This window comes from Conger conger, chromosome 2 (genome assembly GCF_963514075.1).
Source record: "Conger conger chromosome 2, fConCon1.1, whole genome shotgun sequence".
In the NCBI taxonomy this organism is placed as follows: domain Eukaryota; kingdom Metazoa; phylum Chordata; class Actinopteri; order Anguilliformes; family Congridae; genus Conger; species Conger conger.
Window position 1 is genome coordinate 75884729 of NC_083761.1, and position 17215 is coordinate 75901943.

At 40.6% G+C, this 17215-nt stretch overlaps 2 protein-coding genes across 6 annotated transcripts in view; both read right to left on the minus strand.

Moving 5' to 3' along the window:
* LOC133121923 (uncharacterized) overlaps window positions 1-7539 on the minus strand; it is a 10955-nt gene extending 3416 nt beyond the window's left edge. Inside the window, exons 1-6 of one of the 5 annotated variants that reach the window (XM_061231502.1) lie at window positions 7106-7539; window positions 6266-6365; window positions 5466-5519; window positions 4624-4956; window positions 3344-3685; window positions 2395-2510 (exon numbers count right to left, since the gene is read on the minus strand). In XM_061231502.1, coding sequence (XP_061087486.1) covers window positions 2395-2510; window positions 3344-3685; window positions 4624-4956; window positions 5466-5502 — 828 coding nt within the window. In that variant the 5' untranslated portion in view covers window positions 5503-5519; window positions 6266-6365; window positions 7106-7539. The other 4 variants (XM_061231503.1, XM_061231504.1, XM_061231499.1 and 1 more) reach the window with 4 other exon arrangements.
* A 148-nt stretch (window positions 7540-7687) lies between these two features.
* Window positions 7688-15937, minus strand: LOC133121922 (sterile alpha motif domain-containing protein 9-like). Its single transcript, XM_061231498.1, has 3 exons — window positions 15821-15937; window positions 14983-15042; window positions 7688-13369 (listed from the first exon to the last, which is right to left on the minus strand). The coding sequence occupies exons 2-3, from the start codon at window positions 15004-15006 to the stop codon at window positions 8897-8899; spliced, it is 4497 nt and encodes a 1498-aa protein (XP_061087482.1). The 5' UTR covers window positions 15007-15042; window positions 15821-15937; the 3' UTR covers window positions 7688-8896.
* Window positions 15938-17215: the final 1278 nt, after the last annotated feature.

Below are 17215 nucleotides of genomic sequence, written 5' to 3' on the forward strand. Positions count from 1 at the left end.
TCCAATTAGAGGTTTTATGTGTTGTGTGTTCAGATATGCTCTTCTGCATACCACCATTGTAACGTGTGTGTTATGTTCCTGTGTTCTGTGTGTTAGTTTATCATTGTTTGTTATCATTATTCTTTTAATTTATTATTTTTCATATTCATGTCTGGTGTTCTCTTTATTTTCATTAGTCTTTGCACTCGTCTTCCCCCTGATGTCTGAGTCTGAATGCTTACTAGCCCAGTCACTCCCTTGTCTGCGTGCCCCACTATTCGGGTGTTTATGGTAGTTCCGGGGTTCAATCTTCCTTCCAATCTTGCATTCCTTACTTCCTGCTTTCTCTCCATTTCATGTTTGTACATAGCACTATATACTAATCCAAACTAACATAGAATTTTTACAGTACTGATTATACTAACACACTAATATGTTTGTCAAACTAACAAACTAACATTCACTAGTTTTGGGTATTTGTAATTTAAATCACTTAACTAACTTACTAACGCATCTCCAGTTTCAATTCTGTTCTGTAACTCCGCCTCCCTATTCTATCACTGATTACTTGCTTAGTTTCAGTGAAGTATTCGCACCTGTCTCTCTGTATCTCTGCATCTCCTGATTCTCTGCAATTGTCTACTCTCAAGTCTGGAGCCGTTTGTATTACATGTGTGTCTTTCTGAATCCAGTCCGCGTTTTCGTTTCCCCCTCGTTATTGTCCTATTACCCTTTCATGTGTCTCACCTGATGTTTATTTGTTAGACCGCCCTCACTCCCATGCCACACCTAGTTTGTCTCATTCCCCTGTGTATTTATACCTGTCCTTTTCATTTGCACACTGCTAGTTTGTCTTGTCCGGTTTTCTTGTCCTGAGCCCTTGATTCCTTCCCCCAGTTCTAGCCTCCTTGTTTCCTTGCCCTTGCCCTTGCCCTTGCCCTTGCCCTTGCCCTTGCCCTTGCCCTTGCCCTTGCCCTTGCCCTCGATTCCGGTTTTGACCCCTGCCTGCTTCCCTGGACTCTTCTTTGGTTATTGTGGATATCGGTACCTCTGCCTTGTTGGACTGACCCCCTGGCTTTTGACCTTGCCCCTGGCTTTTGACCTTGGCCTGTTTTTTGACTCTGCTCTGCCTGCCCCTGCATTTGCAATTAAACCTGCCTTTTTTTCTGCACCCCTGTCTGCTTCTGGTTCCTCTGTCCTCCCCGCCACGACAGTGTGGTTATTTGTGTTTAAATATTTTCCCATTCAACATTTAATGTTTGACAACAAATGTAAGATATATCCTCTCATATAATCAAGTTCAATCTATGCAATTTTTTAAAATGTATATTATATTACTTTTTCCGAGGTCCACTTTTTTCCCACTAGCACAAATACGAAGATATAGATGTTTACAGTCACCTTCCTGACAGCTTTGACTAGTCTGGCCCTGACCTCTCTCATTAACAACAAGTGTCTGCCCATAGAACTGCGGCTCACTGGAAGGTTTTCATCATTCTCTGTGAAAATCCCAGGAGATCAGCAGTTTCTGAGATACTCAAACCACCCTCTCCGCCACCAACAATCATTCCATGTTCAAAGTCACTTAGGTCATGCATTCTCCATTCTGACATTTGGTCTAAAAACAAGCTGAACCTCTTGTCCATGTTTGCATGCTTTTATGCATTTAGTTGCTGCAACACTGATTGCTGATTAAATATTTGCATTAACAAACTACCTAATGTACCTAATAAAGTGGTCACTGAGTGTATATAGCTGTGATAAATGAGTCCTGGGGTCCAACCAGCATCAATATTTGACGAACAACAAATTCACAAATAGCATTTTCCAACAAAATCTGTGGACCACGCCATCAACCTCAGGACTGTTCTGATGCAGTGAATTGTTTTACATTTCTCAATAGTTGGTTCTCTATCATGCGACCATGTGATAAACTGCAAACTCGTTGGATTGTCATTCAGCCATTTTTTGACATAAACACAAGAGAAGTATGAAGGAATGTGAGGTGAGGCCACATTCCATGCAAAACGGTCATTTTTTGTCAGAGGAGCAGCATTTTAAGTGTTGTTTTACATGTCTTCTGAAAAAATCTAACTGGTTGAAAATCATATATCGTGGACTTTATTGGTCCGTGAGGCAAATGAGCTGGAGAGGGTTATATTTAAAATTTAAGATTGAATGTGATACAGAAAATCATAAAATCTTTAACAAACTGTAATCTGTTTGTCTCTGTCTCTCCGTCTCCCTCTCTCTCATCCCTCTCTCCCTCTCTCTGTTTCTCTACTTCCTTCTCTCTATCCCTCAATCTCTCTCCCTCCCCCTCTCTACTCCCCCTTCTGTCTCCCTTTCTCCCTCCGTTCCTCGCCCCCTCCCCCTCTCTCTCTCTCTCTCTCTCTCTCTCACTCACTCACTCACCTGCTCTAAGATGGCTTCCCCAACTGCTGGGTCAGTCATATTGAGAGATGAAGCGGTCCTCAGCTGCACTCTGAATACATGCACGTGTCTCACTGTGGAGTTTGTCTCGTTGTCCCCTAAAAGACACAAAGGCATGTTTATATGTTTATTCATACCTCTCTTGTTCACATCAGCTCTACTCTATTGCCAATACAACCAAGGTATTACAATTTTAAAAATGATCAAATAGGCCCTGGTCCGTATCTTTGTTGTGCAGGTAGCAGTTGAAATTGTACTTCCCTCTCGGGTCTTTCAGCGCACCACCCTGGTTATGGGTTTGCACTTTGCACATTGTTGTACGTCGCTCTGGATAAGAGCGTCTGCCAAATGCCAATAATGTAATGTAATTATAGGTAGCAATGCCAGAGCACAGCAGAGCATGTATATGACATACAATGCCAGGCTGACTGGTATACTATCACTGACAGAAAGAGTTTTTTCCATACACTTTCAAAAAAATGTTTTTTTAATATCCAACAGACTTCCAGTTTTACTGCTTTTATGTTAGTTTCAACTCTTTTTCTGTCAAACGTTACTACTTTTGTGTTACCTACATACGATTAACTTTTATTTTTTACCACAGACTTGGTTGAAAACAACTAAAAAAAGTGTGTACCTTAACTAGATCTGGAAGTGTGTTGGAAATGGCACATGTTGTGTTTGGTGCGGTTTGGGTTGTTGTGTTTGGCGTAGTTTGGGGTATTGTCTTTGGGGCGATTTTGGGGTGTTGTGTTTGGGGCAGTTTGGGGTGTTGTGTTTGGCGAGGTTTGGGGTGTTGTCTTTGGGGCGTTTAGTGGTGTTGTGTTTGGGGCGTTTTAGGGTGTTGTGTTTTGGGCGTTTAGGGTGTTGTGTTTGGGGCATTTTAGGGTTTTGTGTTTGGGGACATTTAGTGGTGTTCTCACAGACTCACCCCATGTGCTGCAGATGAAGTTCAGCCTCTCAGTTTTAGGCAGGCTGACCCATTGCCCAGATCCAGACTCTATGGCCCCCCTGTGGCCACACTCCCCGGTGTTGTTCCCTGGGCCCCAGTTCTGGTACCTGATGCTGTCCCCTCCGACGGAGAGCCAGCGGTGAGTGCCGCAGGAATATCTGAGACCCAGCCACAGGTGAGCAGAGGAGGAGTATAGAGTCCTCCTCTTCACCAAGAGCTGCAGCTGCTCTGTGGAAGGGCAGACCAGGACCCTATAGTGCTGTCTGCAGTAAGCCAGGGCCTCATCCCAAGTCTTCTTCTCTCTGACCAGGACCAAATTGTCTGGAGGGAGGGGAAGAAGCAGAATAAGGAATATCAAATGGAAATTGTGGAAGTACCTTGCACCTTGCCTCTGTGCATATTGGCTGGAGATGTCGTTTTTGAGATGTTGATCCAGGCTTCAATCAAGTTTGTCTTCAGAGTCTAAGTAAGTGTAAGTAACTGCAGAGTTCTGGAAAAAGGTGTTGCATGTCTTTTCTGTACATAACTCATTTTCAGACTGGGGGGGTCACGGACAGATCCACTTGAGCAAGGCCCTTAACCCTGCATTGCTCTAGGGAAGGACTGTCGCCTGCTTAGTGTAATCAACTGTACGTTGCTCTGGATAAGAGCGTCTGCCAAATGCCATTAATGTAATGTAATGTCATAATGGCTCCATTGACTTTCATTGGCACAACTTATTTTCCTCTTCATTGGTCCTCGTATAGACAAACACCAATCACACTCCAAAGCAACCAAAAGCCTAAAACCAAGACTAGATACTGAATGCTCTCTTATATCTGTGCAAAGAAAGCAGTTGAACAAGCCTGACTAATGAGAAACACATTTATGAATAAAGGTCAGTAATAATAGCATATGAATCTACTTTTCCCAAACATCACTGTGGCCGAAATGGGAGACTATGTATAAAAAGTGCTTTCACCATGATTCACCCAAACTGGATGTAAATACCGTTAATTTAAAAGAGAAAGTGTACAATATTAATTGTTTCATTTGAAATCCAATGTGCTGTTAATACACAGCCAAAACTACTAGGCACAACATTTTGGTCTTTACATTGATTCATTACATTTCTATCCATTTCTATCTCTGGGAGAGTTGTGTTGTAACCTGCCAATTATAATTGAATTCATAAAAAAGAAAAGATTGAAACTAAGAGTGATATTCTTGTAAAAGGTTCCGCTGCATGCTATGAGACGTAAACAGACAGGAATTCTCACCGTTATAGCAGGCGAAGGGTCTTCCCTCTTTGCACCAACCACGGTACCATTTACCACTTCTGTGCATCACCCCACAGGAGTCCTTGGTAATATTGTCCAGACTGTTAGACAACTGCCATCTGTTCAGGTCTTCATAAAATGCTATCCACCAAGACGGAAAATTAGGACAACCATGGTGACGATAAGCTGCTTCCAGCAAAGCCTTCATGTCCTCTGGGTTGTCTGCAGTGGCCAGGTCAGTGTAATGGTCTCTGCAGTATCTCTGCGCGTCTGTCCAGTTCCTTTTTGTGTTCACAAAGTGATAAGTGAGGCAGGAACAGAGTCTGCAGAGTCCTGTGGAATACACACACACACACACACACTCACTCACATGCGTGCATGCAAACGCACATATACACATGCACACACACAAACTCACATGCGTGCATGCACATGCACCCGCACACACATACACACACACACACTCACATGTGTGCATGCAAACGCACACATACACACACACAAACACACACATACTCACATGCGTACATGCAAACACACACACACACTCATATGCGTCCATGCACACACACACACACAAACAATATTACTATTGCTTCAATGACAGGAATAAATGAGAAAATACAAAAAGTACAGTACAGTATCTAGTATGTTGTATGAAGCTCACAAACATACCCATGTGCACACACACACAAACAGACACACACAGACACACACAAACAGACACACACACACAGACACACACAAACAGACACACACACACAGACACACACAAACAGACACCCACACACAGACACACACACACAGACAGTATCCCTATATTTTCTGGTGTAGCCACTGACCTGAGATCAGCAGGAGGGTAACCACACTTTGCTTCATCACTGCGCAGTGTCGACCTGCATATGCATTAAATACAGTCATCATAATAACATAAATGCACACACAAAGAAAATGCATGGTTTGGGTTTGAATTATTCTCTTTTCATTTTCCACAAAAAAAAAGCATTGTCTTGTACATATGAAACAAAGCACCGTGTAATTGTGAGTGTACAATGGCCCTCCTTTATTTAACGTGTGCCAAAAATATTTGACCGTAAATTTTTCGGAAATGCATTTACACAATGTTGGATTTATCAAAGTTTTCTTATGCCAGTTTGTTAGTAGGATCAGAATTTCATGAGTGCACTAAACTGTTAGTATTATGTTCATAATAAAACATGATTGTGAATCTTGTTTTGTTGCTTTTATTATTCAATTATTTCATATTTTATTTTGATTTCAAAAACTGGGGCAAAATTATTATAATTCATAAGCAAATTGAATATTATAATTGCTCATATCACGTAAAAATCACAACTGGATTAAACATTAAGTCTTCTGCTACTGCTACACCTTTGCAACCACCTTGCAACACCCTAGCACCCACCTACCAAATATAAGGCGCACCATAGTATTAGCAGTAGTAGCCAAAGCCAAAGTGATTCCCCAATCACTCTCTATAGGAAATGCACATCTCTAGTTATTATTATAATTAATACTTGAAAAGACTACATTACTTACATCACATTTTTTGTATTGTATCTATTGTACAAGAAAATAATAGCACTCAAACAACACCAAACAAGCCAAAACATTTCCTTACCTTGTTCGTTTTATAGATCCTCTGTATCTGCCGTTCTGCGGTTCTTGTCTCCCTGTTGCAAGTTTTCCTCAATAAATATGTCCAGGTCTGCATAAAATGACTGAAAAAACATTTGATTCAAATGTCATTGGTTTTTATTTATTTATTCTCTATAAAGATAATACTGTATTTTAAGGTAGCCTATTTAATATACACGTACACAAACACATGCACACACACAGGTTCTCTGGCAATGTGCAGGCTAAAATTGCAGCCAAATAAAGCCACATGAAATGCAAATACATATGCCTGGGTTTGTTTGATTAGCCTCTTTCTTATCTCTCTCTTACTTGAGGTCAGTGTCACATTTAACTGTGAAATGAAACCCGTTCACTGGCATTGGAAAAAATACACGCCGTAGGCTACTGTTTTTTACAGAACACACAATTAAATGCAATTCAATAAGCATTTTTTTTAATTACGGCATGATAAACGTGCAGCATTATGAAAAGACAAATTCCGATATGTAGCCTATTACATTTTACTGTGTGTAATGATTGCATTTACGTGACATAAATACTTATGTGTTAAGTAACTGAAAAAATTAGATCCTGAACGTTCTAAATCTGGGCTTGACAATAACTTTTTGGCTCATCTTCAACGTTGAAACCCGAATTACCTGAAACTATGTGTCCCGAATTTCCAAATATGTTAATTTGGGACAACCTCAAAATTATACAATTTAAAGAATTGAAACATTATATTCAAAACCTTTTTGTTGCATAACTACATCATACTTTGATACATGTCACAATAAAGCAGACATGGCATTAGCAAATAATGGGTCCAAATAGTACTTACTCTAAGCAGTCTTGTGCCTTCCTGGGTGACTGTCGCCACACACTGTTCAATAGTGTCACAGAATCAACGTCATGTGATCATGAACACTTCGTTTATATACAAGGTCTTTGAGGTGAAAATGCTGAATGACATTAATTAGTTTAGGAGAAAAATACTGAAGGTGTCCCAAATTACCATATTTTGTCTTCCTGCTTTCCCGAGTTCCCCGGTTAATGTGTTTGCCTGTTTGAATTTATTGTTTTGGTCAATTTATTCGGCAAAGATGCTTCATTTCAACCACTCTCCCGCCTTTGTGTTCCTGCACTTGAGTCCACATTCCTGAGTTTGCCCGCCTGACAATAGAAGGTTGTGCAAAGGCTTTGCAAATGGGCATGAAAAAAAAAAAAAGGACATGACCTGGGTTTCCTCATTGGTAGTTACGGCCCTGGTTGTAACTTTCCATAAGTTTTATCTCAACAATTTAATATTTGTCATATTTGCTTTGTGTATGAGCTTTGTGCAGATGAGTAGCTAGACTTTTTTTTAGTTGGAGATTCCACTGTGATGTGACTGTGCAAAAGCCAATGGTTCATGATGCAGAGATACTTAAAAATATTTTATTAATGCAAAATGTGATAAAATCTTGGAGCATAGCAGTGAAAAACAGGTTGATTCAGCGTGCCTCTTCAGTAACAGAAGTGTGTTTCCTGATGGACACCAGTGCAATAACAAACATGATCAGATTTAAACAATGTGAACTGTAAAATAGTGTCATATTGCACAGTGCAAAGAAAAGTATATTACTGTAAAATAAATGTATATATGTTAGCAATAAATTGACAAAAAATGAAAGAACCACAATGTATAAAATTATTTTTAAAATGGTCAGATGAGAGACTGGCTGCCCAATGTATGCTGGGATAGGCTCCAACCCCTGTGACCCTGTTCAGGATAAGCAGGTTAAATTAATGGATGGACATCCAGAATACATTCACATTAGATGTGAAACATTACAATCACTTAACAGCAGATGGTGTTGCATGGAATGACTTATAGAAGTGTGAAAGTGTGATGTCAGCAAAAAGACAGAGAAGGCCAATTCCTAATCAACGCATGTCATTTTAACCTAACAGACAACAATTTGTATTGAGAAAAAAGAAAGCACCACAAGCCAAATAACACATATTTCCAAAGCTATGTCTATTACATTATCATTAATAAAAACCAGATAAAGAAAATAAAGCTATATATGGACAGGACACCTGACAGGGGGTGGGGGGAGCTAGAGGTTTTTGGGGGGGGGCTTCAGGAATCCAGCTATCAGAGAGCAGCCAGCCAGTCACCTTTTACATGACATTACATTATTGCCGTTTGGCAGATGCTCTTATACAGAGTGATGTACAACAAAGTGTAAAAGTGCATACCCATCACCAGGAACAAGTGTGCTGTAAGACCCTTGAGGGAAGTGCAACTTCAAGTGCTAAGAGTACAACAAAGATAAGGACAAGGGCCTATTTGATTAATATTCAGTGCAACCATGAAACTTATTTCACAGCAGTGAGCAAAATGAATAAACATATCTAGCACCAAAATATCAAAAACAATAATAAAAAAACAATAATAAAACTAGTCCCACACATTCATACATTGTGTGCTGCAACAGAGAGGGGATTCTTTCCGGAGGAGTGACTCCCAGATTTCAAAAACCTTATTTCATGTGATTCTTCTGATTCAGGCTGGTAAAGGCAGAGTGTTTTAATTTAGACGGGCAGGAAAATGCCATTCATCTGGCAGAACAAGGCTGCCAGAAGTCTAATCAAACTTTACATCGAATGCGAGAGGACCATTCATAGAGAAGCCAATGAAGAAGGATACCCTTTTACATTCTCCTCCACCCAATTGGCTTTTGTACACTGGATTCACCTCAATCTTTACATCTCGGTGTGGCGTATCTGCTAAAATGGTGTTTCTCTGCACCACTCCAGTTGCTCTGCAAAGAAGGTTCTGGACTTCCTTATGGCTCCACATTTCATTTTCCCCCAGGGAACCAGACTGTGGGCCAGCAAACCTTTCAACATCTGCACGGTAGACCAGGCGAGCATATCCTTGCTTCTTTCCCAAGTAGAAATGGACCACAGGTTTCTTGCCGTGGCAAACAGATTCCATTTCGCTACAGAATGATGTCTTCATCTGAGAGATGTAACTTCCCAAATTCGGCAAAAGGCTTTCAGCTTTTGCAAAAGGATTTGGCCCAGGCCACAAAAGAGCGACTGCGATGAAGTGCAATACCATGCTGTCCTTGTGTGGGACCGGATCCCTGAGAACACTGTACAGTAGATCCAGGAGGGTTGTGTATCGCTTTATGTATAGTGATGTTGGCTTGACATTTACAAGAACAATGTTGGCATAGATGAAATTGACTCTGTCCTTGACCGTCCAGTCCTTCCGAGATTTGTTATCCAGATTTAATTGATAAGTACTCACAATTTTCTCCATTGTTTCGACTGAGGTCTCCTTTGAGAGCTTGTCAAGAAGCCTCAAACAAGTGTCAGCTTGGTTCTCCTCCAGAAATTCTTGCATCTGAAATTCGGCAACACCTGATTTGCAGAAAAATCCAGCATAGCGATTCCAACACATGACAAGCTTTTGCACATTTCTCTCCGTTTGTTCATCTGGGCCTAAGTTAACAAAGAAGGCATCAAAAAAATAGAAGAGATTTTTCATGGTGCTCTTAAGTTCACAAATAAGATCGCTAAACTCTTCAAGCACACCGTAGTACTGTGAATGACCATGCCTGTTGTCATTCCTGGAAACATCCTTGATTGTAATTTTTCCAGAGAGTACCTGTTCCAAGACATTGTTCTGTACACGATCAGATGGAGCAAAAACCGGGACCTTTTCCAAAATGTCCATGATGATCACAGCTACTTGGATTTCTCCGAGACAGCCAGCTAAATTGTAAGGGCTGTTGTACCTCTTCACTTTGGCTCTGAATGCAATCTCCTTCTCGGCAATTTCTTTGGTTTCCCTGAAGGCATCTCTTGCAGATCGTGCCATTTTTAGACAGTCCCTAAGTTTTTCTGGTCTCATAGGGTCTTTATTGCTATCCCTAATGGCATGTTTCAGCTCATGCTTAATGACTTGTGCAGATGTATCAGCAATGTAGGAGCTTTCCTGATTAATTCCTTTCGCTTTCCTAGCCCACTCTTTTGCTTGTCTGAAATCCTTCTTCAGGTATTGGTACCTAGCAAGAAGCTGAGCAATGAAAGCATCTTTGTCAAAGCACTTTGCTGCATTTTGCAGAACCATTTCTTCTTCCCCTGGTTTGTCCTTGATAATTGCATGGATTACAGGAGAGAACATGCTTTCCTTCTCCATGTGTTGCCGTTTCAGCAATATGTTGCGCACATCCTGCATGAGTTTATCTTTCCCTTGTGTGCATTCAAAAAAAGCACTATTAGTCAACAGCATATTCAAAATCTTAGCTCTTGACACCTTGAAAGTGGTCGTAATTTCCTGCAAACAGCAGTTTGCTATAGAGGGGTGAATGACTTTCATTGCCTGATAGACCACCTTAGCTTCCACCGTGGAACGGGTCAGAAATGCGGAGAACTTTCCAAACTCATCCTCTACCTTTTTGGAAGCAAACAACGGCTTAATTTGCATTCCCAGAAAATCTTCACAGAGAGACACAGAGAGCACTGCACGTTTCCAGTACACAGTCAGCAGGGTCAACACAGCAAAAAGCTGAGCAGGTTTGCTTTCAAAGTTGAAGTTCTTGAGTGTATTCTGGGTAATGCTCTGAATGTATTCTTGTGAGAAGTTTGTCTTCATTATCATGAAACCATAGAATGTGACTGCATTCTTGTAGGTCTTCTCAATTTGACCCAGATTCACCTTGAACAGTTTCTGTTCTGACTCTGAAAGGTTATTGCCAATGAAAACAGTGTCCTTAGTTGCTTCGGTCTGATCCAAGGAGTCTGTCCTCATGCAATTGAGCAGTATGACTTGTGCACAATTTGAACTGCAATCCCTCTTAACAATCTCTTCATCAATGCGCTTCTGCAGACGATATACAGCATCCAATTCTTCAATTGCATCCATCATCAGCAGCACAGGTAACCTTGTGGAATGTTCTGCGGACTCATAAATCAGTAGATCAACCACTTGTCTGGCAACTTCAGCAAAGTTATCCGCTGTGTCCCTCAAAACAGCGCAGCGAAATGTGTCCTTCAGTGACCACAAGATATGCTTTGCTAGTGTGGTGCCCCCACAGCCTGGGAAATGCATTAAGTTGAAGAACACACAGGCTTGCCTCAAGGAACGCAGTTGCGGAATGATTGCGTCCTTAATGAGGTCATACTTGTCTCTTTTGATAAACGGCATGGATCCCGGCTGCTCACAGAAATAGAAGTTCCACCAGGACACTTCACCTCCTTTATAGAAGCTCTCCTCCAGGGATTCCCTCTCTTCAGTGCCTCCTTCACACTGATTGACACAGAGAATGCTGAGGGTATCTAAGCATTCCTCTGCCTTTTTTTTCAGGAGGACCTTGCTGCCTCCCCCGGAGGGCAAGAAACGGCTAGACCTGCGGTTGTCTGACCACAGGCTCAGTATAGTCCCATTAATCTCAGCCAGACTGAGCTCATAGATAGACCTTTCTGAGATGTTCAGCCTGCGTGCTCTAATTAGGTTGTTCCAGCAAGTGAAGGCACTCTCATCCTCACAGATGCACAGGATCTGTCCAGTGCCTTGGAGCTCCTGACAGAACATACTGAAGCTCTCTAGCAAAGGGTCCATTCTGTCACTCACACTGGATAACAACAAGACGACAACCAGGAATTTTTTGTGTGGAAGTACATCCTTACGACACAGGAAAGAAACAACATCTCGTACAGAAGCTCCTTTTTCAGTGAACCAGTTATCTGGGTCTGAAGGCATCTCCACTTTGGTTTTTCCATTGCAGAACACCCAACTGGTGTTCTTTGTAAGTTTCAGTTTTTCTGCTATGTTCTCGACTGCCTCTGTAATCTTGTAATTCTTAGGTAAATGGGTATTTATCCTCCGCTGCTCAGAAAAAAACTTACACAGTCCATTTATTTCAGACTCTGGGTCAAAATCCAACACAGCAGTCAGATCCATCTCAAGAAGAAATTCAAGGGATTCCAACTGCAAATCATGTGATTTGTTGGTGATCAATAAATACCGCTCAAAGTGGGACTTATCTAAGGACTGAGATCCACCTGTTAGCATTTCACTGAGCCTGGATGCCTGGACACTTGCTTTCACATCAGTGAAATGCTTTTTCTCTGCTTCTCCTCTGAACTCTGATAGCTGTTTGATGTTCTCAACAAATTTTTCGTATTCTTTCTGGCTGGGCTGTGCCAGGAGATCTTTGCTGCTGGGACCATCTCGGATGAAGAATAACTTGCGCTCCTCTTCTTTGTCCTTGTCCATGCTTTGCCCTTTTTTTCTTGCCTTTTGCTTGTTGACATTGTAGATGTGATAGATATTCTCTTTACAGATCTGATGTGCTGCCACTATGTCCACCTCAATCACATACTTGTCAGAGGATGTCGCATCTCGGTTGAGAACCTGAACAAATCGAGGTGGCTTAATGCATTTCTTTGCAGCCTCAATATGTTTGTGTTCAAAATGACCCTCTATAGCTTTGTGCAATCCATTCACAAAGGCTTCCTTGTCCTGAACAAAAACTCCTACAATCTCTCCATGTTTGAACCACGGTAAGTCACCCACTCCAAAATGAATGGTGCCGTTGGTGCGGCTATTCATGCAGGCTGCTGCGAAACGGAGAGCCTCATCGGTAAACTTCTTCATTTTATCCTCAGCACTGGCCTCTTCTGTGTGGATAAAGGCTTTGAATTCGTGGCATGGTTCAATATAACGTGACGGACCTGTCTCGGTCACCTCAAGTATACTGTTCGCTGTGTATCGGTAGGCATCATGGCATCTGTTGAAAGGGTAGGCTCTGCACTGATTGCACTGACTGACAACTTTATTTTCCTCAAGTTGCTTTGCCTTAAGTAGCACAAGTTCATCCCTCTTGCAAAGGATGTGTTTTATTGGTCCCAACTTAATGCCTATAAGCCAGAGGTCTGACTCTTTGACCGAGAGTAGGCTGGCCCCGTCAATGAGCTGATCGTATAGGATCTCTGCAACAGCAGCGTCCACTAGATTCTCGTTAAGAGCCCACTGTCTGACATGGTCTTTAGTCCAGGTCTTAATCTCAGCCGGTAATTCAGTCAGCCAGGTTGGTGCTTCTTCCTGTTCGGTGTGATAAAAGATTTCAGTTTAGCATAACTTGATTTGAACCTTAGTAACATTGTAATGAAAGTTATCCTTTAGAAATTCTGAGAAAACAAAAATGTATTTGTTTTAACTGATGTAATTCTGAGCCTGTTCATTGCTTCATTTGCCATAAACTCAAAACTGTATGGCTTCTCAATTTTCTACATGAACCTGAAGCAGTCTGCATTTGTGAGCTCTCTGGTCTCCTTAGGTTATTCTCCAGTTTAAGTTAATGACACAAGAGAAAAAGCTATGAAAGGGTGTATTGGCATACACTATATAATTTCCTGGCTAACTTGTGAACATGAATAATAAAGCAAGTATGAATTAATGTAATTAACAGTATTTGTATTAATTGTATGCACCAATTATTCTAGGCTAATCTAGCTAGCTATACAGTTAGTAAGTTGGCGGACCGGCAATGTAAGCTACCCCATTGACAAAATGAATGCTTTCATTGGCCAAAGCATATTTTGGCCAATTTTCCCTCCTCTTAGCTTTTAGGTCATAACTTTTTTCTGTCTTTGCTGTCATCATCAAGCCATGGTTTTTTTTTTTTTCAGAACAGTCCCATGAAATCATTGTTTAACAGTATTGTGTGTGTGTGTGTGTGTGTGTGTGTGTGTGTGTGTGTGTGCGCGCGTGTGTGTGTGTGTGTGAACTGCAATGAAAGATAAAAAAAGAGAAATAACTTTAGTGAAATTCTTGTATTTTACAACACACAGCCAACATATACAGTAATGTGTTCCATGTTTAAACTTTTGCCAAGGTCTTGGCATGAAAACAACCAAGAACAATATCACAGATCATATAAAACATAGCATAACACGTATGTAATTATAAACAAAAAATTGCCAAGTATTAAATTACACTCAGTGACCAATTTATTAGGTAGACCTGCACACAAGCTTGTAAATGCAAATATTGAATCAGCCAATCATGTGGCAGCAACTGAATGCATAAAAACCTATGGGGTGGCCACAGGGTGGCCAATCAGATTTTTTGCTTTGGACCCACCATTTGCATCCACTATTTTTGGGCTATGGTAACATTTTTCACAAACGATTTGAATGTGATATTTTACACATACACATACACACAAACACACGTGCACACACACTCACGCACAGCCTATAGCCTCATGACTATGGTGCTTGACTGGGACCTGGAAGGGTGGGCGTTCAAGCCCCAACAAGGTCAGTACAGCCACTGGGCCCTTGAACTTAGCCCCACACTGATTCAGGGGGGATTGGCCCCTGCTTACTATGAGTTGCTTTGGATAAAAAGCATCATTATCCATGGATACATGTGGTGTGTGATTGCATGTGGGTGTACATGTATTGTAATCCAAAATGTAATTATCTCCTTTATAAAAATAACGGCAGGACAAAATAAATGATGAATGTATAAAAGAATGAATATCATAATCTTTCTGTCAAATTACATTCACAGGAAAGATACAAAATTGAAGGTGATATTTAATGTGCCTACTCTCTCGAACGCATAAAGACACACGCACATGTACGCACATGAAGCGTATTTGAACAAATTTGTTTAGAAACTGTTTTTGTAGGCAGATACTCTCTTACTTTGGTCTGACTTTGTTCAGCCATCTTAAAATCATTCAGGACTTTAACCTGGGCTGGGTTCTGTGGAAAAGATAGAAAGGGATACACAATATGAAGAGAATAGATAAAAAATCAGATTGTCTTTTTTTTCTGTAAATAATTTCATAAACGTATGTGTATTAACCCCTTAAATAGAGTCTAAGTAATTTATCCGATCTTTGTATTTGTTTATACAGTACTGTACACCGGTTATGATAAGTGCGCTGGCAACTGAATGTAATGTATTCCCAATGGGCCAGCTATGAACCAGGCATTAAACATTAGCTTGTAGAGAATTACAAGAACTCATTTTTCAAAAATCAGCCCACATCCGTCTTACAACTATAGCTTTTCAACGATACATTGTCACAATCGCTACCCACTAGCTACGATATCGGCTGCGTTAATTTGCTCTCAGAGCGTACAGTGCTCCGTGTTTCCAAATAACAACGCCCTGATCGCTCGGAACTTCTGAAAGACCGGAGTGCTCTCTGGTTCTCAGAGGGCTAATTGAACAGTCATCAGTCATAGCTCACAGAGAGCAACATTCCTCGCTTGTAGCATTTCACGAATAAATAAAAAAATAAATAAACAAATAAATAATAAATAAATAATCACGGCCAGTGGAGTTTATCATAAAACACATAGTAGTTCTAAATTATCGACGTTTCAGTAGTCCGTATTACGTTTTCTGAAGTTTCCATTAGGCAAAACAATTATAATAACACAGCATACAGTAACTATTTAAGCCCCAAAATAAGCAACTGATTCTCCAGTTACTGTTCTGAACATCAAGATTGAACTTTATAGACCTACTCACTGGACGATAATATCAGATTCCTCTTTTGAATGCCATAGTTTTGAAATTTCAGGCTAAAAAACAAAAAGTAATTTACGAGTGAATGAGGTCAAGACGAACTTCTTGTTTCCGCAGAATAACCCAATGCGGAAGAAAACGCTTCCTTATGAGCTAGAAATCAAGTAAATATGGCCGTAAATTTTTTTTTTTTTTTTTTTTTTTTTTAACTTTTACTTCTTCTGGGCCGAACTGTCGCACTAAAGCTCTGGACATGTGAACTCACATCATTCAGAATTGCTATAAAATTGATGTCTGGTTTATTTGATGACATTTACTTTGTGATAATTCCATTAAATAATTACAAAGGTTATCCGCTCTTCCCACAAATTCGACCGGATAGGTTTTAGGTTTCGTTTCTCTATCACTCATTGTAATGAGACTGAAACGAAACCATTCACGTAGGCGATGTATCCTAAAAATCTAAATCATCTGGGTACTGGTCTGGTGGTTTATGTACCCTAATTTCTAAACAAAGTTTTTTTTACTGCGTCCTCTATTCATTCGTATGCACTAAGATGTAATCTCCAAGACGGCGCTGTGGTGGATTTTAATAAACTGGACTATCTATACAAGTATACAGTATACACTTCAGCCACCAAAACACTTAATATTTCACCCAAAAGTGACTCACGTAACTATAGCATATGCTTTCTCCCATAAGACTACTTTGCCACTCAATGTTCAATGAACTACAAAACACATAAAACTTGGAGCGTTGCTAAATACATATCGTATGCGTTTCCCTTTCCTCTATATTTGTATATGCAAATACTTCAAGCCAAGCAGCTAAATAAACTTTTGATCTGTTGGTTTGCATCTTACAATAGATGCCATGGCGGTGTGGTAAATTTACAGCAAACTGTAAATGAATGAATGTTTAACTATCAGAAACCCAGAATATATATATATATATATTTTTTTTACTGCGTAAATGTAAAACAATATATTATAAAGAAAATCACAAAAGCAACAGTATTCTTCACTGGGTTTACTGTATTTTGCCATTTGTTCTCACAGGGCAATATACTGTAGTTCAGAAAAGCGTGGGGGTTGGACCCAAAATGCACGACACAGAAAGAATAGTAAAATAAAGTCCCGTCAGGGCTTTATTCGGGACGAATCCCAGGAGCGTAGTCAAAACAAGCAAAGTCCATACACGTAGATCCAGCCAATAAAACAATAAACAAACAATCAGAAAACACAGTGCCGAGGGAAGAGGCAAACTCGTAGTCGGTAGACGTGCAGGGAGGTCCGGTAGCAGGAGAGCTGTCAGCGGGTCAGAAGCACAGGCGGGCGGCAGGCAGAGTCGTAGTCGAGGCCGATGCGGAAGTCGAAACCATAAAACAAACAGCGAGG

Excerpts from the sequence above, each read along its gene's own strand:
- LOC133121922 (XM_061231498.1), bottom strand. The coding sequence starts at position 15,006 with ATGGCTGAACAAAGTCAGACCAAA. Across the intron at positions 13,370-14,982 it reads CTGAACAAAGTCAGACCAAA|GAAGAAGCACCAACCTGGCT; the intron begins GTAAGAGAGTAT and ends CACACCGAACAG.